General features: G+C 51.7%; 8 protein-coding genes across 8 annotated transcripts; 4 read left to right on the top strand and 4 right to left on the bottom strand.

The window, feature by feature from the left end:
- Nucleotides 1-107: 107 nt before the first annotated feature.
- On the top strand, nucleotides 108-1,974 carry JCM6883_005534 (uncharacterized protein; the record flags this gene model as incomplete). Its single annotated transcript, XM_076632472.1, has 10 exons — nucleotides 108-229; nucleotides 315-377; nucleotides 442-643; nucleotides 706-788; nucleotides 847-959; nucleotides 1,043-1,188; nucleotides 1,262-1,400; nucleotides 1,457-1,503; nucleotides 1,581-1,674; nucleotides 1,736-1,974. The coding sequence occupies 10 exons, from the start codon at nucleotides 108-110 to the stop codon at nucleotides 1,972-1,974; spliced, it is 1,248 nt and encodes a 415-aa protein (XP_076487624.1).
- A 94-nt stretch (nucleotides 1,975-2,068) lies between these two features.
- Nucleotides 2,069-5,755, bottom strand: JCM6883_005533 (M1 family metallopeptidase; the record flags this gene model as incomplete). Its single annotated transcript, XM_076632471.1, has 16 exons — nucleotides 2,069-2,279; nucleotides 2,349-2,476; nucleotides 2,549-2,834; nucleotides 2,901-3,221; nucleotides 3,288-3,372; nucleotides 3,438-3,591; nucleotides 3,656-3,742; nucleotides 3,810-3,927; nucleotides 3,987-4,231; nucleotides 4,298-4,328; nucleotides 4,393-4,437; nucleotides 4,497-4,826; nucleotides 4,887-5,176; nucleotides 5,236-5,330; nucleotides 5,392-5,687; nucleotides 5,745-5,755. 16 exons carry the CDS (start codon nucleotides 5,753-5,755, stop codon nucleotides 2,069-2,071), a joined length of 2,733 nt encoding a protein of 910 aa, XP_076487623.1.
- Nucleotides 5,756-6,589: 834 nt separating this feature from the next.
- Nucleotides 6,590-8,876, top strand: JCM6883_005532 (alpha/beta hydrolase family protein; the record flags this gene model as incomplete). Its single annotated transcript, XM_076632470.1, has 5 exons — nucleotides 6,590-6,700; nucleotides 6,760-7,021; nucleotides 7,081-8,408; nucleotides 8,477-8,543; nucleotides 8,614-8,876. 5 exons carry the CDS (start codon nucleotides 6,590-6,592, stop codon nucleotides 8,874-8,876), a joined length of 2,031 nt encoding a protein of 676 aa, XP_076487622.1.
- A 59-nt stretch (nucleotides 8,877-8,935) lies between these two features.
- IME4 (mRNA (N6-adenosine)-methyltransferase) lies at nucleotides 8,936-10,608 on the bottom strand (the record flags this gene model as incomplete). Its single annotated transcript, XM_076632469.1, has 10 exons — nucleotides 8,936-8,993; nucleotides 9,055-9,350; nucleotides 9,416-9,450; nucleotides 9,515-9,579; nucleotides 9,648-9,784; nucleotides 9,841-9,948; nucleotides 10,005-10,286; nucleotides 10,357-10,412; nucleotides 10,472-10,521; nucleotides 10,589-10,608. The coding sequence occupies 10 exons, from the start codon at nucleotides 10,606-10,608 to the stop codon at nucleotides 8,936-8,938; spliced, it is 1,107 nt and encodes a 368-aa protein (XP_076487621.1).
- A 617-nt stretch (nucleotides 10,609-11,225) lies between these two features.
- Nucleotides 11,226-12,918, top strand: JCM6883_005530 (sterol desaturase family protein; the record flags this gene model as incomplete). The annotated part of the gene is made up of 9 exons (XM_076632468.1): nucleotides 11,226-11,444; nucleotides 11,518-11,722; nucleotides 11,787-11,873; nucleotides 11,929-12,024; nucleotides 12,086-12,216; nucleotides 12,290-12,383; nucleotides 12,441-12,658; nucleotides 12,725-12,784; nucleotides 12,868-12,918. 9 exons carry the CDS (start codon nucleotides 11,226-11,228, stop codon nucleotides 12,916-12,918), a joined length of 1,161 nt encoding a protein of 386 aa, XP_076487620.1.
- Nucleotides 12,919-13,339: 421 nt separating this feature from the next.
- On the bottom strand, nucleotides 13,340-14,205 carry JCM6883_005529 (uncharacterized protein; the record flags this gene model as incomplete). The annotated part of the gene is made up of 5 exons (XM_076632467.1): nucleotides 13,340-13,414; nucleotides 13,477-13,564; nucleotides 13,623-13,788; nucleotides 13,850-13,922; nucleotides 13,984-14,205. 5 exons carry the CDS (start codon nucleotides 14,203-14,205, stop codon nucleotides 13,340-13,342), a joined length of 624 nt encoding a protein of 207 aa, XP_076487619.1.
- Nucleotides 14,206-14,972: 767 nt separating this feature from the next.
- Nucleotides 14,973-18,615, top strand: JCM6883_005528 (uncharacterized protein; the record flags this gene model as incomplete). Its single annotated transcript, XM_076632466.1, has 13 exons — nucleotides 14,973-15,393; nucleotides 15,479-15,601; nucleotides 15,673-15,752; nucleotides 15,822-16,248; nucleotides 16,317-16,439; nucleotides 16,507-16,583; nucleotides 16,648-16,679; nucleotides 17,227-17,304; nucleotides 17,406-17,604; nucleotides 17,671-18,009; nucleotides 18,075-18,320; nucleotides 18,384-18,521; nucleotides 18,598-18,615. 13 exons carry the CDS (start codon nucleotides 14,973-14,975, stop codon nucleotides 18,613-18,615), a joined length of 2,301 nt encoding a protein of 766 aa, XP_076487618.1.
- Nucleotides 18,616-18,800: 185 nt separating this feature from the next.
- Nucleotides 18,801-19,100, bottom strand: JCM6883_005527 (uncharacterized protein; the record flags this gene model as incomplete). Its single annotated transcript, XM_076632465.1, has 1 exon — nucleotides 18,801-19,100. One exon carries the CDS (start codon nucleotides 19,098-19,100, stop codon nucleotides 18,801-18,803), a length of 300 nt encoding a protein of 99 aa, XP_076487617.1.
- Between the last annotated feature and the right edge of the window lie 121 nt (nucleotides 19,101-19,221).

Below are 19,221 nucleotides of genomic sequence, written 5' to 3'. Positions count from 1 at the left end.
AAGAAGAGGAAGAGAGTTGTCGCTCGTTTTTTCCGAGATCTCCTTCATCCCGAATGTTTACCTCACTCGTCCCTATCAACGCCGGTACGGTATCAGTTACTCGGTAGATGGAGATACAAGGCAGCGACGCGCTTCTCGCAAGGAACTTCGAGCTTTCTTGCATCGCCTCCTCTTCGGCTCCGAACAGCTCTCTCAAGGACTCTGGAGCATTCTTCCGTGACGCCAGAATGTAAGATCATATCCTCTGACTCTTCACACCGTGAGCCGATCGCAATGGAGCGGATCCGACTCACGACCGCTCGTTCGCAAAACAGTTGCCCCGATGGATCCCGTGTTCTCGCCTCTGCGGATGATCGTTCACTCTCCCTGATACCGCTGTGAGCTCCAATTTATTTAGCCTGATCCCGTGAGCAGGGTTGAAGAGGTTTTTTCAGAATACAGACCTGAAATCGGATCAAACTCATCGAGCTCGCCTTCTCCCTCGATCTCGACGCTCTCACCTCGATGGAAACACGAACCATCCGATTCTCTTCTCTCCTATGACTGGTACCCGGGCGCATCAAGCACCGACCCTTCAATGTTCGCGTTCGCTCTCGGAGTGAAGGATCATCCAGTGCACCTTTTAGACGGGAACGACAGGCGGGTAAGCTCGACTTGCTTCAGAGCCTCGTGACGGGCCTCTAACAACATCGTCCGGACTTACAGATACGAGCGAGCTATCCCATCATCGATCACACGGAAAGATTCGTCGCTCCGACAAGTATGAGATTCTCCCCCGATGGTACAAGGTCAGTTACTGTGCTTTCTTAGCGTTCTTCCAATGCTGAATTGTGCATTTCCTGTCAGTCTCTACTGCGGCTTCGAGAATGCCATCGAGATCTTTGACGTCTCTCGACCTGGAGAAGAAGGGTTTCGTCTGAAAACGACCCCGAATAGGTCGTCTAGAACCGGTCAAAAAGGTGCGTCTTTTCTTCTTCCAGTAAGGAAGCCGCATCATGCCTCTTGACATTACTGTTGCTGATCAAGCGCGCCCTTGTTTCAGGTTTGATCTCGACGCTCGATTTCTCCCCTTCGCAAGGCCTAGTCGGAGCGGGATCGTTTACCGGCACGATAGGTCTCTACGACGCATGCTCTCCGTCCCCTCTCGTCGGTCTGCTACCGTCGACGCAACGGGGCGGAATCATCAAGGTGAGCTTGCTCGATGGCTACTTTCCCGCTTCGATTGAATGCTCACTGAATTTAAATATATGCTTTCACGCAGGTTCTCTTCCATCCGACAATACCACATCTACTGTTCGCCGCATCCAGACAGTCGAGTTACCTAGAAGTCTTCGATTTGCGGAACTTCGCGCTCGAACCGATTAAACTCGAGCGGAGAGGGAGAACGAATCAACGTCTAGGCGAGCTCACGACTTCCTTTGAATCGCAATTACATACTGACGTGATTGAGAAGCAGGTTTCGATATTGATTCAAGCGGGAATTGGCTAATGACCGGAGATCAAGTTCGTTTCCCTTCCTCTCGCTCCTTCAGCTTTTCCTTCGCGATTCTTCTCAGCTGATAGTTCGTTTCGATACTCAGAATGGCTCGCTATCGTTCTTCGACACTTCATTCCTCGCTTACTCCGATACTTCGACTCCTCGTGCCCCTACCCGAACCCACTCAATCTCGTCTCGTGAGTTGCTTCCCTTCCCGACTCACTCAAATCTGACGCGACTGACGTTGACGGACGCTAGATCCGGTCGGAGCGTGCTTCTTCCATCCACTGTTCCCGAGCACGCAGCAAATCATCACTTGTTCGGGGACTCGGAAGTTTCCGCTCAGGTCAAAACGACGCCGGCGAGATCGATCGACTAGCGACAGGAGTGACAGCGAAGAGTCGAGTGACGATGAGACGGAGATCGAAGACGCAGAAGGAGACGGAATGGACGCGGAAGAAGGGAAAGATTCTTTGCAAGTATTCAAGATCTCGTGAAGTCGTTCTCTCAGTCTCGCAATGGACTCGAATGAGAGAAGTGAAGGCACAGAACCAAGGCGATGTATTATGAACAAGAAGCCAAGATTCGAATCTATTGAGCTACACCATCTTCTCCTTTCTCGCCACGGGACGAAAACCCTTTCTCCTCCAACCAAGTCTGAACCTTCTGAGTTTCCCTCGCGAGCCACATCGATCTCGATCGTACAGATTCGAGACCCTGTTCAAGCGGTTGCTGGAAATCTCCCGTCTCTTTGTCGGCGAAGAAAGCTTCGACCATATCGGCGTCCGCTTCGGTCGATAACCTGTTCGAGCATTAACTTGATTGTCAGCGAACGAATTTCCGATGGGTAAGGAGTTGGAAGCGAACTCACGACTCGAAACTAGCGGCAGCGATTTTACCCAGCAACATCGAACCTTTGAATTGCTGTTCCAGTCCAGGCCAAGCTTGCTTGAAGAACTCCCATACGAGTCGACGAGAACGAGGATTATGTGCGAGACACTGCGCAAGGTCGATCAAGGTATAAGATCAGTCTCGCATCGAGCAAGAGAAAGAGGAGCGGTAGCTTCTTACGTAGAGGAATTTCGCCATATCTTCTTGAGCGACTTGTCCAGTCGTCAACATCATTGCCGTCCGTTGTAGTAGCTGAGCGTCCTTGGCTCCACAAAGCCCCGCGATCGCTGCCAATTTGTGTTGAGGTGTCGGGGCATTCGAGTAAATTTGATGACTGATTTGGTATTCTCGTTCTGTACCGTGCCAAACTGCCTCGGAGACGATCGTGAGTGCAGCGTCGGCAGCTGACGGGGACATGTTGCCAGTGAGCATTCCTGCGAAACTCGATCGAATCCATTCGAGCGTTCTGAGAATCGAATTCCCGAGTCAGCTTGAAGTACCGACATCTCGAGCGAGGACGGTCAAAACTGACGAAGGTAGTTCGGCAGCAGCTGAAGCCGCAATGACGAGAGTTCGGAATCGTTTCTTTGTCGAGTCATCTTCCTCACCGTGTTCGAATCCGAGCTCCTCGACGAGAGGACCGAAGAGCGAACGAGCGAAAGAACGGAGACTTTCGAGAACTTCCTGAGGTTGTTCCCACCAAACGTCGAGGATCTTGCGGAAACCGTCGGCGATTTCCGTGTAAACGAGGAACTCGCGATCTTTGTCGAGTCGAAGGAAGAGGTCGAACGCAGCGGTCGTCGAGAGATAGCCGGCTTCTGATAGTGTAACGACATCTTGTACGAGACCGATGCTGAGGTGGTCATCGCAATTCGGATCAGTCTAGCTCGAGGAGAAGTAAGACTGAACGACTACTTACCGATCGCAGAGGGAAAGTTTCGAACCAGGCTTGTTGGCTTCATCGGCGAGTCTTGCGAGATGGGTAGGAGGGTAGGCGACACGATCTGAACGGGAATACGAGTTAGAGATCGCATCGAGACTGAGAGAGGAGAAAGGAACAGCGACTGACACGTTCCAACCGTTCCGACGTTGACGAGATAGGTACCCTCGGGTCTCTTGATCGAGAGTTCGCGAGTCGACAGCATGATCGTTTGAGGTTTTGCGCTTGATCCAACTGAGGCAATCGTGAGAGGAATCGTCCAGAGGGTCGCATCGTCTTCAGGCTGAGCGGGATTGATCTTGCTAGTCAGCTCTGCGTTCAAACCTGAGAAAAACAGGTGAACTGACGTTGACGTCTCCAGACGAGAGGAAACGATTTTGCCGCAATTTGAGCTCGTCTCCGTTATCTTCGATAGTAACAACTGGGAATCCGACCTGTCACGACAGTAAGGGTCTGTATCAGCTCGCGTCGACTTCATGTCTTCTCGCAAGGAGAACAAACCTTGTTGATCCAGGAATCGAGAAGAGACTCGACGTCAATCCCGCTCTTCTTCGACAGCGACTCCCATAGATCCTTCGCAGTAGCGTTACCGTACGTGTGCGCTTTGAGGTAGTCGGCACTACACTCGAAAATCGTCAGTCAGGGACTCGAATAGGAACCAGTAGAACCTCGACTTACGTTCCAGACAAGAACTTCCCCTCGCCGATGATACTGATCAACATCTTGAGCACCGCACATCCCTTCTGGTAGCAGATGACGTCGAAGCTTTGCGAGACTTCCGATTCTTTCTCGCAAGACATCTTGATCGGATGAGAACTTTGGAGAGAATCGAGTTGAAGTGCGGGAGAACGGTGGAATTTGAGGAAAGTCGAGTGAGCGTCCCATTCCGGGTAGAGTTTGTCGACGACGAGAATCTCCCCAACCTGTGGAAGAGCGAGATGAAGTGAGTCAAGCTTCGTCTGAGAACGACCTCGATGAAGGGAACGAACGAGAGTAGCGAAACTTTCGTTGAGCCAAAGTCTAGCGAGGGCGGGAGGGGTCAGTCTCGAAAGAATGAGATGATTGCGAGGAGGGAGTAACTCACTCGTCCCACCACGTCAAAGTGACGAGATTGCCGAAGAATTGATGACTGAGTGTACACGAACGTCAGCGAGACGAATTGTTGCAAACGAAATGACGAGAACTTACGCGGCTTCGTGAGCAACCGTTTCGACAACTTGACGTTGTGCCGTCGAACCCGAGCTTTTCGCATCCCAAAGAATGTTGTCCTTCCTCAAAGTAGTCAAACCCCAATTCTCCATTGCGCCAGCGTCGAACGAATCGACCACGAGGAGATCATGTTTGCCGAGTTCGTAAGGGATGCCGAAGAACTTTTCGTATAGAGGCAGAGAGGCGGCGAGAGTATCGAGTGCGAGTTGACCTTGACCTTTCGAGATGTGCTGTTGAGATTTGAGGCCGAAGATACGGAGGGGAATGACTTCGTTCGTGATGGGAGAGGTGTAGGAAGATTCAATCGATCTAAGAAGATTGCAAAGATTCATCAGTCATCGACCGCGGGAGGAAAGGATCGGAACTCACTCGAAGCGACCGACAGCCCAAGCAACAAGGTATGTCGACATCTTGGGAGTAGGTTTGAACTCGACCCGTTCCCACTCTTTCGTTTCGCAATCTCGAACGAGCTTTGACTCGGCAAGTTTGCCCTCCTTTCCCTCGAGGAAGTCAGCCGTAACGTTCTTGGTCGCCTTGAAGACACCATTCGAGGCTTCTTCACGTGAAGATTCAGGCATGTTGGAGAGCGAATGGTAACCGGCAGGCGAAAGGAGAGAAATCGAGAAAGTCGCTTTCTTCGCTGGATGATCGAAGCAGGGCTGTCGTAAGACGAGTTATCAGCGTCTAGATATTGTTCAGAGTGATCAAGCGAACTCACAAAAGCTTTTCGAGCCGAGATGGGTTGGAACTGAGTGACGGCGAAAAAGTCGTCCGAGGATTCTTCTTGCCCATCGACCGCGACTCGATAGTAACCTACAATCACCGACGCATGAGATTGTCTGAAGTACTGCTGAGTGAGGATGAGATCCCGTACCGATCATCTTGTCCTTCTCGAACGCTGCTTCCCACCGCAAAACGAGAATCGCTTCACCAGTCTGAATCTCTTCCGCCAGTTTCAACGTCGTCAATCCTTCCTCCTCAGCGTAGCTAGACTCGGTGATGGCGATGCGTTTCTCATTGCTGACAACGGCTCCACCGAGTAGAACGAGAGGATTCGAGGTATTGATTTCGATGGAAGAAGTCGGTTCGAGGACGTTCAACGTGATTTCGACGACACCGGAGTAGCCAGCAGGAAAGCTAGTTTTGATCGTGAGGTCGTAATGTAGAGGTCTACCGAGAGAAAGAATCAGCTTGTTTCAGGTTGCGAAAGAGCAAAAATCGACTTACTCGACAGCCATGTTTCTCTCGTGCTCAAGTAAATAGTAGTGCAACAAGGTGAATCAGGGGGAAGGGGAGGTCGTTTCATCTTGTTCCGGAGCGATGAAAAGGAGCAAAGAAGAAAGGGAAATTCGAACAAAGGGACGTTTCAAGCTTTGCCGACGAACGACGCGTAGAGTTGGACAATCCCATCTTTCTCGTAGACGCGCGTACAGACTGACCGTAGAGGCGGGCGGAAGGGCGGGAGAGAAAAGGTTGAGCTTGACGTGACCAAAAACGAAACTCTTTGAGTCCAAAAGTTGTTTCGTAGGCCGGTTCCTCTCGAAAGCATACCATCCAACGCGTGAATAGAAGTCTGCAATGGTTAACCTTTTCAGTCGATCGAATACGCCAATTTACGAACTGCTACTGCATCCCTCATAACTCATCCCTCAACCTCATTCCCGACGATATGATAGAATGTACGAAACCTACCGACCCAGTCGAACCACTTGAACCTTTCATATCCCCGAAGAGAACGATAGAGAGAGAGGTCCGACTATAGGGTGCTGAGATGGTCTTTGCTCGCCGCCTCGCATCGGCTCCTTCCGCTTGCTTCTTCCTAGAAAGTGAGACTGAACGTTACGGAAGGGAATTTGACATATAAGGAGGCGTGGTAAGAAAAGCAACGAGTGTCGCGTCATTCAGGGTCCAAAGATTTCGATTGAATTTCTTCCTCTCGTTGCATCTGACTTGTGGTCCCCTAACGAGTGAGCTTTCTCTCGCAGATTGCGAAGCATCTCCCCGCTCGGCTCGACCGCATGGTGCTTCGTTCTTCAATCTCTTCACTCTTATCTCGCTTCACCTATCGCGCAATGTCCACAAGCAGCAAACCATTCGGAACTTGGCCCTCACCAATCACTCCAGATCTCTGCTTGACTGCGACCGTCGGGTTATCGGAAGCCCAAATCTCCCCAGGTGGAAAGGTGAGCCTCTCGAAGCTCCGACGATAGACTGGAACTGATCTTGAAGTGTCTACGAATAGTTCGTCGGATGGAACGAATCGAGACCGGCGGAGAAAGGACGTTCAGCAATCGTCGTTCAACAAATCGGAGGAGGCAGCAAGGCGGAGGAAGTTCTCCCTGATCAGAAATGGAATGCGAGATCGAGAGTGCACGAGTATGGAGGAGGAAGTTGGACGTTCGGAAGCGACGGAGAGAGCATCGTATTTTCCGATTTCAAGGGCGGAGCTTATCGTGTGTCTCGCAATGGTGGAAGCTGGGGAGAACCCGAACAGATCACTCCTAGTACGTGCATCTCTCTCTCACACGTGGGATTTGTGCTGATCGTCGATTGACTCTGGCAGAGAGCGATGTTCTTCGTTTCGCCGATTTTCAATCCCACCCTTCCGATCCTTCCCTAGTCCTCGCCGTTCTCGAAGATCACACGAAACCGGACCCCGCCGAAGTCGTCAACAAAGTCGTTCTCATCTCCAAAAGTGCAGACGGTACTCCCTCAATGTCGACCGTCGCATCCGGAAACGACTTTTACGCTTCTCCTCGATTCTCTCCCTCTGGCGAATTCATCTCGTTTCACACCTGGATTCATCCCGACATGCCCTGGGACGGTTCAGAAGTCTACGTCGTCAAAACGAACCTTTCGAATGGAAAACTCGACCTCGAGAACCCCGTTCAAGGCAAACCCGTCAAAGTTGCCGGCCAACCTGGAGCGAAAGAAGCAGTCAGTCAACCGAAATGGGCGATCACACCTCGAGGAGAGAAGGAGATGCTCGTCTTCTCGGACGACCGAAGCAATTGGCAGCAACTCTACAAGTACCGTGTCGAATCTGACGGAATCGAGCCTCTCTTGAGCGAGCTCATGGAGGAGGACGTTACTCCTCCCGATTGGACTTTCGGAAACTCGAATCATGCCGCCCTCTCGGACAAGCAATGGATCTCGACTGCCTCGGGAGGTAAACTTCGCATTGTCAACATCGAAGACGGTTCATCAACTCTCCTCCAGACTCGCTTCGTTTCGATCTCGGCTCTACAAGTCATCTCTCCCAATCAAGTCGCTGTCATCGCCGGACCTGCCGAGTCACCCGCTGTCGTCTCGGTCCTTACTCTCCCCTCATCGTCATCGGCAAACGGTGAAGTCAAGGAGGAAACGCTCAAGATCTCGTCGCCCGCCAAAGTCGATCCCGCTTACATTTCGATTGGAAAACGAATCAGCTTCCCTACTCGAGATGGATCCACCGGTCATGCGATCTTCTACCCTCCGACTTCGAAAGATTACGCTCAAGGGGAAGATGGAGAACTACCTCCTCTCGTCACGTACATTCACGGAGGACCTACCTCGGCGTCGGGCCCGAGTCTCTCTTGGACGACTCAGTGGTGGACGTCTCGTGGATTCGCCTTCTGCGCCGTCAATTACGGAGGTTCAACTGGTCATGGTTCCGAATACCGAAGGAGATTAGTCGGAACTTGGGGAGTCATCGACGTTCAAGACACAATCTCTTGCGTCGAATATTTGAGAGACGAGAAGAAGATCGACGAGAAACGGGTCGCGATCACGGGTGGAAGTGCGGGAGGTTATACAGTTTTGGCGTCGCTTTGCGATTCGAAAGTTTTCACTGCCGGCTGTTCTTACTACGGAGTATCGGATCTCAAGGCCCTAGCAGAAGATACTCACAAGGTGTGTCTCGGCTCGCTCTTTGTCCTCGAATTCGAGCCAAAGCTAATTTCGTTCTCCGGGCTCGATAGTTTGAATCGCAATATCTCTTCAATCTCCTAGGTGGAACTCCTCAAGAAGTGCCGCAGAACTACTCAGGTGAGTTTCCCTTCCCCTCTCTTCTCTACTCTCGAAAGGAACTAATTTGTGAATCGCCTTCAATTTCTAGAACGTTCGCCTCTGAACAAAGCTGCACAGATCACGGCACCCCTCCTGCTCCTTCAGGGTTCGGAGGACAAGATCGTCCCGGAGTCTCAGGCGGTACTAATGCTCGAAAAGATTCGATCAAACCCGAAAGCAGGCAAATGCGACATCATCATCTTTCCTGGAGAGGGGCACGGTTTCCGAAGCTGGGATGCCAAGAAGCGGGCAATGGAAGCTGAACTCGAATGGTACCGGGATACTTGGTCGATTGAGGGAGGCAAGAACTAGAAGTGACTCGAAGTGCTAGAAATTTCGAAAGTGTCTATAGTTGCAAGAAGTGAATCAGGCTACGCTACCGGAGCGAGAGTCGTCGGATCGCTAAGCTGAACGCCGCGTTCAGGATGCCTGTGCGAGAAGAGATAGCAATTAGCGCTCGTGTTCGAGCAGATTGAAAGAACAGACTCACTTTTGAGCGAATCTCTCGACAACATCCGACTCGAAGACCTGGTCTCGTTCTCCTAGCTGATTTCCGAGCGTCCACCAACCGTCCCTCAAGTTATGCCGCCTACCGAATAGCTCGACTTTCCGCCCTTTCCCTTTTCCTCCCAAGACTCGCTCGATCATTTCGTACAGTTCGTCAGGTTTGCGAGAAGTTTGTCGAACTTCAGCGAGGAGTACTTGAGTATCGAGTCCTTTGTTGAACCAGGAAGGGATTCGGACGGGTCGAGAAGGATCTGGTCGACGAACTGCGACGAGACAATGCTGTTTGAATTCGAGGGAAAGGTTCAATCAGCCGGGAACGAGGCGAGAACAATCACCGAGCTCACCTCTTTCGAATGATTCAACCAATGACCCGTTCGACCTGAAGCCGACAACGAAGCGTAAGCATCCCTCGGCAAACACCGATCTCGTCGTGTCGGACTCACCCGTTCGTATCAATCCTTGAAGCTGATTCATCTTGATCCATACCAATTCGTCGATTCGTTCATACCTAAAGCACGACGAGGGCCTCGATTAGTCGTCTCTCAAGATAAGTAGAGGGAAGTAGGAGAAACTTGCCCCCAAGCGGCCAAACATTCTCGTCCTAGCTCCATCGCTCGACCGGTCACCCACAAGAACAGTAGACCTCCTTCGTCTTGCATGCTTCCGACCGGCATTTCCATCATTTCTGCGTCTGTCAAAGTACCATATGGTAGCTGAAGAAGGAGAACGTGTCAGAACTGATCATGCGATGCCTCACGAAAGAACTCACCTCTTGATGAATCGCCCAAGGAGGATCCGCGACGACGACGTCGTATTTGCCGAGTACTGATACGTCGAGAGTTCGAAGATCCGCGTTGACCCATTGGGGTGGGAGAGCCTGACATTCTCGCAAATTCGTCAAGAGCGGTTCGACTTTGTTTGGAGAAAACTCACTCGTTCTTGAGTTTGGCGCAGCGTCGCGTTCTGAGCTTCTTCTACCTTTCTCCGTTCCCGTTCTTCGTTAGACAGCTTCCCGGGATCCTCGAGTACCCAATGAACGTATCGACACGAGTCCATTCGATGACAAGTGTTCAGATAGGAGCAATCTCCCAGCGAAGTGTCGGTGTGAGGTCTCAAGGCTCGTACAAAGTGAACGTTCCGGCAAGTGTTGCGGTTCGAACAGCCTTCGCGCGTGGTCGAGACACAGATCGTTACGAAAGGACGAGTTGGAGGGAACTAAAAACGAATGGCAGAGAATGTCAGACGCGCACGGTGAGATGGAAAGCAGGACGGAGAGAATACGTACAGCTTGTCGTATCCGCTTAGCTCGGGCGAGTTTCTGAGCATGTTCCGAAGGTGAATCTGAAGGGAAAAATTGTGAGAATCGACCCGTTCGAAAAGCGCTCAATAAACGAACGCACCTGTTCGCTCTTCAGTCCCTGTCGGCTCGTCTGGTACCGGATCGGCCCATCTGAAGGAGAGCAAGCATCAGGATAGAGGTTCAACATCAAGGGAGACGATGTGGAAATGACACGAACCCAGTCTCGATTCCAGGCATAGTTGGCTCGTACCGGCGTCGATGAAAGGTTCAAATAGCTTCCTGTACGGGTACACGGTAGGATCCGCGAGTCAAGCTGTCAGCATTTCGATTGCGAGATGAAACCCTCTTGCCCTCTCTCATCTCGACCATCCGCCTTTTTTGCTCGGAGAAGCTATCCTGAGCTTACCTTGGACGATGCCCTGTATTCCTGGTGAGTCCTGCTCAGGTTCCGACTGCCGGTGTCAAGCACAAGTCGAAGGAGATGACGATGTCGTAGGTCTTTTCGAGCTATAGGTCGTTTCTCGGCTTGAGACTTCGTCGATAACGTCTGATGGTGGTGCTGGAGGTGCTGGTCGCGTGGTAGTAGAAGAAAGGAGAAGGCGGAGTAATTATAAGGAGGATGATCGGCCCCGAATTGCTGTTAGAGTCCGAAAGTTTCGCTGAAGTCCGAGGACATACTGGAAGTGCCATGGACTGAAAAGGCAAGTTCAAGCTAAACACAGAGGCGACGTGATCTGACGTGTCAGCCCGGCGAAGTCAAATTGTTTCGAGTCGCCGGTTGGTTCAAAATCTCTTCTTTCAACTCGATCTCTCTTTCTCACCCTCTTTACCCATTCTTTCGACAGCAAAACATCATGTATACTTTCTCAGTAATCGACTCGGCGACTCGACCAATCTCTGGGAAGCATGTTCCGATTCAGCGACGACCTTCGACTGGCTCACTCACCTCCGAATCTTCTTCTTCTTCCCTCGAAACCCCCATTTCGTACGCCGCCGATCCTGATGGGAAGCCTCCTGGCTCAACAATGAGAACAACGCGCCAGTTGGTCGACCGACGACCGAAATCCTCCTTCGTACGTTTTCTACGTTTTCTCTCTCTCCTTCGCGACGTCGCGAGCATGGAAGCTGACGCGCCTCGCCTTGCAGTATCTCAAGAAGAAGTCCGAAATGTCCTGGGCCGAGTACCTCTGCGACCTCGCTACCTGCCCCGCCTCGCTGCACGAGCTCAAAGACGAAAAGCTCGATCGAGGTCCAGTTCCAGTTCACCCCGTCTGGAAGGAACACGTCTTTATTCTCGGTCGCGCTCTTCCTCCTATCGTGATTCAACAGGCCTTCTACTTGCTCGCCCCTCGTACGTTTTCCCTGTCGTCTTTGCCTCGATTACTGCAAAACTGACGAAAGAGTTTCCTCGTCAGGCTTCAAATGGCCTCTCGCGCTAGCCTACCCCTTTTACTGGGTAGCATTCGTCTACTTCGCCCTTCAGACCGTCAAGCATCTCAATAGTGCGTAGCAATTACTATCGTTTGTAAACTCCTCAAACTGACGTCCGCTGTTTAGACTTGTGCGTTCACTACGGTACTTTCGACGAGAAACAAATCGGTCGTGACCGAACACCCGATAAATCCGTCTCTCATCTCGCGATGGGTATCACCGGTGAGTTCTCCCTCGTCGTCTTGCCGTTTGCCGATTCGTAGCTGACTCGCGAAAAAAACAGTCTACATGTTCGTCCGCACCGCAATTGCTTTCGGTCTTCACTACAACAAGCAAGAGCATCCTCTCGGTACTTTCAGCATGTACTACCCACTCAAGCTTGCGGCATGGGAGATTACGCTCGACTACTTCTTCGTCAGTCTTCTTCTTCCTCCTTCGGCGACCTTTTTTTGTTTCGTGCTAATCATGCTCTTCTCCATTCCGATAGTACTGCTACCACCGATTGACTCACGAGGTTGACTTCCTCTGGGCTATCCACTCTGCTCACCACACGACGAAACACCCGACTCCTATTCTTTCGAGTACGTCTTCAGTCGTCTTCCTATATCGACGTCGCTGACTTCGATTCTCTCCGCTAGTTCTCGCTGAAGAGAAGCAAGAACTGCTCGAAGTCTTCCTCATTCCCGCCGCTGCGTCTTTGATCGTTCCCATGTCGTTCTCCGAACTTTATTTGACGATGTGTTACACAATCTACGTCGAGATGCTCGGTCACTCCGGCATTCGAGCCTACTTCCCTCACCCAGTCATTGGCTGGGCCTTGAAACCACTCAAGATGGACTTGGCTGTTGAAGATCACGTAAGTTTCCTGGTTTTTCTTTCCTTCGCCTTTCGTTCCTCGTTAACTCTGCTCCGACCTCTTTAGGACCTTCATCATCGCTTTGGCAAGGGGGGCCTTAATTATGGGAAGCAAAGCCGAATCTGGGTTTGTCTCTTTTTCGCTTCATCGTCGTCGTCGAAACCGCGAAAAACGAATGCTGACTCTTTTTCGCCCATTTTCGTCAATAGGATCGCCTATTCGGGACCTGCGGTGAGCGTCTCGAGTCCTACGGCTTCTAGGAAGCTTAACAGCCCCTCGACAACCGCACCCGTACTCTGCCTTTCGATCGTCGTTTCAACTTTTCTTCGCTTGTCGATTCATTCCCAACTCGCTTCTATTCCCCCGGGCGTTCATGTCTTTCATTCTGTCTGTACTTCTGCATCCTTGACGTCCGCTCGTAACGAATTACCCAATGTCCTGAAACAAAGTTTGACAAGAACCTCGTCGGGTCAATCGAGAAACGGAAGCTTCGGCGTTGTGCACCTGCGTCAACCAGGGCTTCTCTAGCAGCGGCCTCTCGCATTGTACGTCTCTCGTATCACGAGCTTTAGAGAATTGTGCGCTATTGCAGCGAAAAGAAGAGCATCAAACGAAGTAAGGTGAAAAACGAAAAGGAGGCAACGAGAGGGAATGGGGAGGTAGGAGCGAAGGCACAGTGGTCTAGGACAAGGAGGCGGCGAGAACTGCGAACGCACTAGCGGCGAACCCGATGGAGAGAGTCGAAGCGCCCGAGGTCTATTCGTAAAAGGAGCGAGTCTGAGATTCGGACTTGGGAAGTGAGAACAGAAATGACTCACAGCAGTCGGAGCGGCTTGGCTCTGAATAGACGCTGACGCCGTACTTTGAGTCATGCTCGAAGTGACGTTAGCTGCGACGCCGACGTAGCTGAAACGGGGCGAAGTCAGCTGGTGTCGATTAAAGAAACGCATCGAAAGTGACTCACGCTTGAGTCGCACCAGGCGCATGCGAAGTTTCGGTGCAGGTGCAAGTGGCGGGGTGATCAGAGCCGGTGAGAGAAGCGGTCGAGGAAGCGGAAGAGGTCGAGGAGGGACAGTCTTTCTCGGTGCATTTCGAGAGTTTGCGAGCGGACGAAGTATCGCCGTGAGCAGCTGAACGGGCGAGAGGGTTAGCACTAATTTGATCCGAGAGAGCCGAGGGGGCTTGACTGACCTGAAGTCGTGATTTTACCGGTGCAGACGTTGACACCGAATAGATACGCCGATTCGACGTACTCCGGTTTACACTGTTCGTCTTTGTCCTCGTCAGCGCTCATAATTCAAGCGAGAAGCGAGAGAGAAACTCACGTTATCGTCGAGGCAATTGTTGTAAGCTTTCACCCAATTCGGGCGCGAGCACAACCCATGTAACCCTTCTGCACCAGGAGCTAGGTACTCTCCTTCTTCGACCTTCTTCTGGAAGCACTTGATGGCGCAGGTAGGTGCTTCGGACGTGGGAAGAGCTTGAACTGTCGCGAAGAAAAGGGAGGAAGCGACGAGGGAAAGTACGAGGGGAACTGGAGACAACATGGTGGCTTCTTCGTCTAGGTCGTTATTTGTCGGTGAGCGATGATTTGAGGAGTAGTGAGGTCGAGACGGAACAGAGCAGCGAAGACACAAAACAATCAGAAACTTTTTCGGCGAGATTCCTGCGAAATCAGTCGAAACCAAAATGTGATAAACACGGAACAACAACGTCGCGATCTCGGCGGTGGGCCTCTTGGAAGGAATAAGGTGCTCATGATCGTCAGTCCAAAGCATCTGAGCCGAGAGAGAACCTTGAGCCTTTCTAGGTTTGAGCGAAGAGTCAAGACTGAGCGCTCGAAACCATCCTCCGCCTGCGACAGAAGGCCATCTGAGTAACCTGTCAGTACAGCTCCGCCTTGACCGCTTAGCACCCCTTTCCGCTGCTGATCTCTGTTGAGTCCCGATCAAATTTGAAGGAGTTCCTCTTCCGTCCACAATTCTCAGCCTTGTATGGTCGATTTGTTCCTTGCACCCATCCAGTCGACTGCAGGGTCTGATACTCCGTTTCGTGCGTAGAGTGCTGCTGGTTCCCGCTTGACGTGGTGGGATATCGGGAATTTGGAGATGAAGAAGAATGGAGAGCGCTTCGGGCCAAGTCGAGTGCCGATCAGATCACGGGCGAGCTTAAAGTAGACTGCTGTAGGTCGTAGGTGAGTGTCGAGTCGAAAGGAGTGATACCACGAGGTGAAACGGCCGAATCGGCCGGAGATTCCGAACCTGGACCTTTCTCCTCTTCACCTTTGCTGCTTCGACTTCGATAACGGCGCTCGATGGCTACGATCGCTCCAGCTACATCGGAGGATGGACTCAAGCTAGCAGAGATCCAGTTTGACGCTTTCTCTCCTTCAATCATTCATCAAACAATGTTTGGTGAAGTCAAGCGGGATGACCACGTCGACAAAATGGCATCAATGTTCAGCAAGAGCGTGGACGGAGACGGAACGAGAGTGCACAAAGCGGTCGTGCGAAGTGAAGATGGGAAAGAATCAGTGGTAGGATTGGCGCTTTGGGAGTTGCCCAAAAACGACGACAAGAGACGACAAGACAGAGAGAAGAAGAAGAAGGAAGCGGAGATGAGCGACGAGGAGAAACGAAAGCAGTGGGAGGAACGCTTCCCGGTTGGAACGAATTACGAGCTCGCCGCAAGCTACTTTGATCGTGTCGAACCGAAAGTCGACGAACCATATTATCGTGAGTTATCAGCCTTTATTCTCCATCGCATCCTTCATTCCGGGATTCAACGTGCTTACTCACGCGTTTTGTGCGAATCCGTCAGGTCTTTCCCTCCTCGCGATTGATCCAGCGACTCAACGTACCGGTGCTGGGGCAAAGCTTTTGGAATGGGGATGTCGCGAGGCCGACAAAGCGGGTGTAGCGATGTTACTCGAGGCAAGCGACGGTACGTACAGAACTTCTTCCCCAAGCTCGAAGCTCGGATCTGACCTGACGTTCCTCGCTTCGCTTGTTCAGTCGGTGTTGGTCTTTATCGTAAATGGGGTTTCGAAATGTTTGGAGAGCCGATCGTTGGAGGACCGAATAACGAAATGACTGTCCGTTCTTCCGTGCTCTCCCATCGTCGGCATTGACGAAAATCGCTGACCCAAAGCCTGGAAACACAGCTATTTCCAATGCGAAGACCTCCTCTCGAGCTTCGAACTTTCCGACGGTCTGACTTCCCCGCTATGTGCGACATCTACTACGACGCTTTCGAGCCCTCGACGATCTGGAAATACAATTTCGCGAACGTTACTCGACAAGCCTCACATCGTTGCTTCAAACGAAGGCTCGAGAATTGGTTCGACGAGATTGACGATGATGGAAACACTTCGAAACCAAGCGAGAAGAAGGAGGTAATTGTCGCTACTCGGGGGAACCAAGTTTTGGGTTTCGCGAAATGGGACAAAATTTCAGAAGATAAAGCGAATCGAGGTGAATCTGAAACTAGGGCTAGTTGGATCTTACCGGAAGGAGCCGACGAAGAACGAACGAAAGAGTTCCTCGGGGCGATTGAAGAAGCGGCGGGAGAACACGAAAAAAGACATTGGTGTAAGATCTCTCGCCTCTGTTCATCCGATTAGTTCCCTGACGACTAGCTTCATCGGTACTGTCCCCAGATCTCGGGCTTTTGGCGGTGCGTCCGACAGCACAGCGAGGAGGTATCGGTCGCGTGCTCACTCAATGGGGAATCGATCGAGCTCGAAAAGATGGATTTGACGTTGTTCTCGGGGCGACAGAATGTGAGTATGCTCATAACGGGGTGATGCAGCTCTATTGGACTGACGCCAGCTCGATCTTTTTCGGCAGTCGGGAAGGGTCTCTATGCGAAAATGGGTTTCGAGGAGATAAAACCAATCGTAGCCGCCGAAGATTCCTCCGTCATGGTGAGCTCCGTTCGCTGGATATTCTCTCGATTCGACGAATCTGACTCAGTAGTCGCCGCGCTAGAATTGGATTATGGTGCTTCGCGCGGAAGAAAAGTACAAGAAGGTTCATACGCGAGCAAAAAGAGGTGTGTAATCGTTGTTCTTCGTGATTGGGGACCGCGACTCGCGAGAGAGAGGTAGTGACTTCCTAGCGGTATCTCAATGATAGAGGACCTCGAGCAGACGGCACGGCGCACACAGTGATTAGATTGAGAATTCTCGCGAAAATCGGCTCCGAGCTTTCTTGCGAAATGACTTCTGAACTGTCCGCCGAATCGCTCGCTTCGTGCGAGTGCGTGGAAGTCCGGCAACTTGTCCATCCTCCACCGAGCTGTACTCCACCAGGAGAAAGTAGTCGATCGCAAACCTCCATCTTCTGCTGAATGCCTCCACTTTTCGAAAGTTTAACCGATTCAGCAGATCAAGCCGAGTTCTCTTCCCTTCACTCTGTCTCCCTCTTCACTCCTCAACATCTTCAACTTAAGCACGTCTCAGTAAGCCGCATTCGCCGGACGGTGTAGCGCGAGAGAAGTCCGCTCTCTCGTTCAACATTGGACTGCGCGTCATCGTTTGCTGACTCTCCCCTCTCATCTCCGCTTAGATTTCAATATATCATGTCTATCCCTACTCGTCATCTCGCCGATCGCACAGTTGGAGCCGTGGGAAGCGGATGGATGCGGTCAGTCCAGCCTTCTCCCTTCGCTCCCTCCTGTTTCCCTCCCTCCTGTTTCCCTCTCTCCTGCGTCAGGGTCACTCACTCTTTCCCGTGTTCCTGCTCAGTCACGACTGGACACCCAAACCCACCTCCGATGAACAAGCATTCGAATCGTTCCAAACTGCACTCTCGCTCGGTTCGACTTTCTGGAACTCGGGAGCGTTCTACTCGAGCGATCCCGACAACAAGGTCGCCAACTTGGAAAGGATCGCCAGGTTCGTCGAGAAGCACCCTGAACACCGAGATTCGTTCTTCCTCTCCGTCGTAAGTCTCGATGGAATCTCTGTCAGGATCTTCCACAGCTGACCCTTTCTCGTCCCAATTATTCAGAAAGGAGGACTCGAGGCAAATCTGAGTCCGAACGCGGACCTTGACTTCTTGAGGAAGGACTGCGAATCGATCAACAAAGCTCTCGGAGGAAGGAAAATGGATCTTTACGAGATGGCCCGAGTCGACACGGATACCGGTATCGAACAATCGATGAAGAATCTCCTCAAGCTTCGAGAGGAGGGTCACTTCAAGTACATCGGTCTTTCCGAATGCAGCGCCGACACGATCAGGAGAGCTTCGGCCATCGCTCCCATTTCTGCCGTCGAAGTCGAATTCTCGCCTTTCTGTCCCGACATTCGATCGAACGGGGTTCTCGAAGCCTGCAAGGAGTTCGGAATCGTGAGTAGTTCAAGTTTTTTCTTTCTTGAGAAACTTTCGCTGAGAATTTACACTGCTTCCGCCAGGCCATCATTGGATACTCACCCTTAGGAGCCGGCTTCTTATCGGGTCAAATCAAGAGCAACAAGGACTTTGACGACGGAGACATGAGGAAGGGATGGGATCGATTCAGCGACGAGAACATGCCTCACAACCTCAAACTCGTCGAGAGCCTTCAAGACATCGCTGAGAAGAAGGGCATCACCTCATCGCAACTATCAGTCGCCTGGGTTCTTCATCAATCCGACCTCCTCATCCCGCTTCCCGGTTCCGTGAGCTTTTCCAACCTTTACACCACTCATGTCGATACTGAATCCCTCTCGACTTGACACTAGACGCGAGCTGAACGAGTCAAGGAATCCATCGAAGCTGCCAACGTCAAGCTCACTCAAGACGAAATCGAACAAATCAACAAGCTTGTCGACGAAGCTGACATCAAGGGTGTTCGATACATGAACAACCCTCATCTTCAAGTAAGCTGCTTCCCCTCCACGCGTTTACGCGACCATCGTACACTCTGCTGACAATGTTTCGCCCCTATTACTTCAGGACAAACTTTGGGCTTAGAGTGCTAAAGTCGCACGCTGTAGATATGATACCTCTCACCCTGAACACCAAATTTGGACCTTATTCCAACCTCACTTGTCACTTTGCGATACCGGAACAAGCACAGCTTGAATGTCCAAATCCAAAACAGAAAATTTCCCTCCAATACCTTTCCGTCTCTTCCCTTCCCGCCGTTCCAGGTTGACCTAGAACCTACGCCTGTCGCGTTCTCTCGAGGGAGCAGCGCTGACAGGGAACCCGTAAATCACCTCCCTCCTTCCCGAACCGAACTCCTCTTCGTGCTTCGACATACTCGCCATCTTCTGTTCCTGTTCCTTCGAAGGGTGATCTCCACGATGGGCCGGGTGTTGAGCTTTGAGCTGATCTCCCGTCACCGTAATCCCCCGCGCCTCCAAAGCATCCAAACGTGCTCGACGTAGTGCAGCTTTTGCATCGTCGCCTTCGTTTTCGTTGATGGGGGCGAGGGTTTGCAGCTGTTTCTTCATCGGTTCCCCCGCTTTGCGGAACTCTGAGATCAGTTGGATGTTGAGGGGTCGCCGAACTTGGTCAGGAAAGAACTCACTTGGTTCGACTTGCACTGAAGAGACCCGCATTCTTTTTGCGAAA

This window comes from Sporobolomyces salmoneus (assembly GCF_050403485.1).
Source record: "Sporobolomyces salmoneus JCM6883 DNA, S_salmoneus_JCM6883_v1_ctg26, whole genome shotgun sequence".
Classification (NCBI taxonomy): domain Eukaryota; kingdom Fungi; phylum Basidiomycota; class Microbotryomycetes; order Sporidiobolales; family Sporidiobolaceae; genus Sporobolomyces; species Sporobolomyces salmoneus.
The sequence above is the reverse complement of the archived record's forward strand: the minus strand, read 5'-3'. Positions and strand labels throughout refer to the sequence as shown.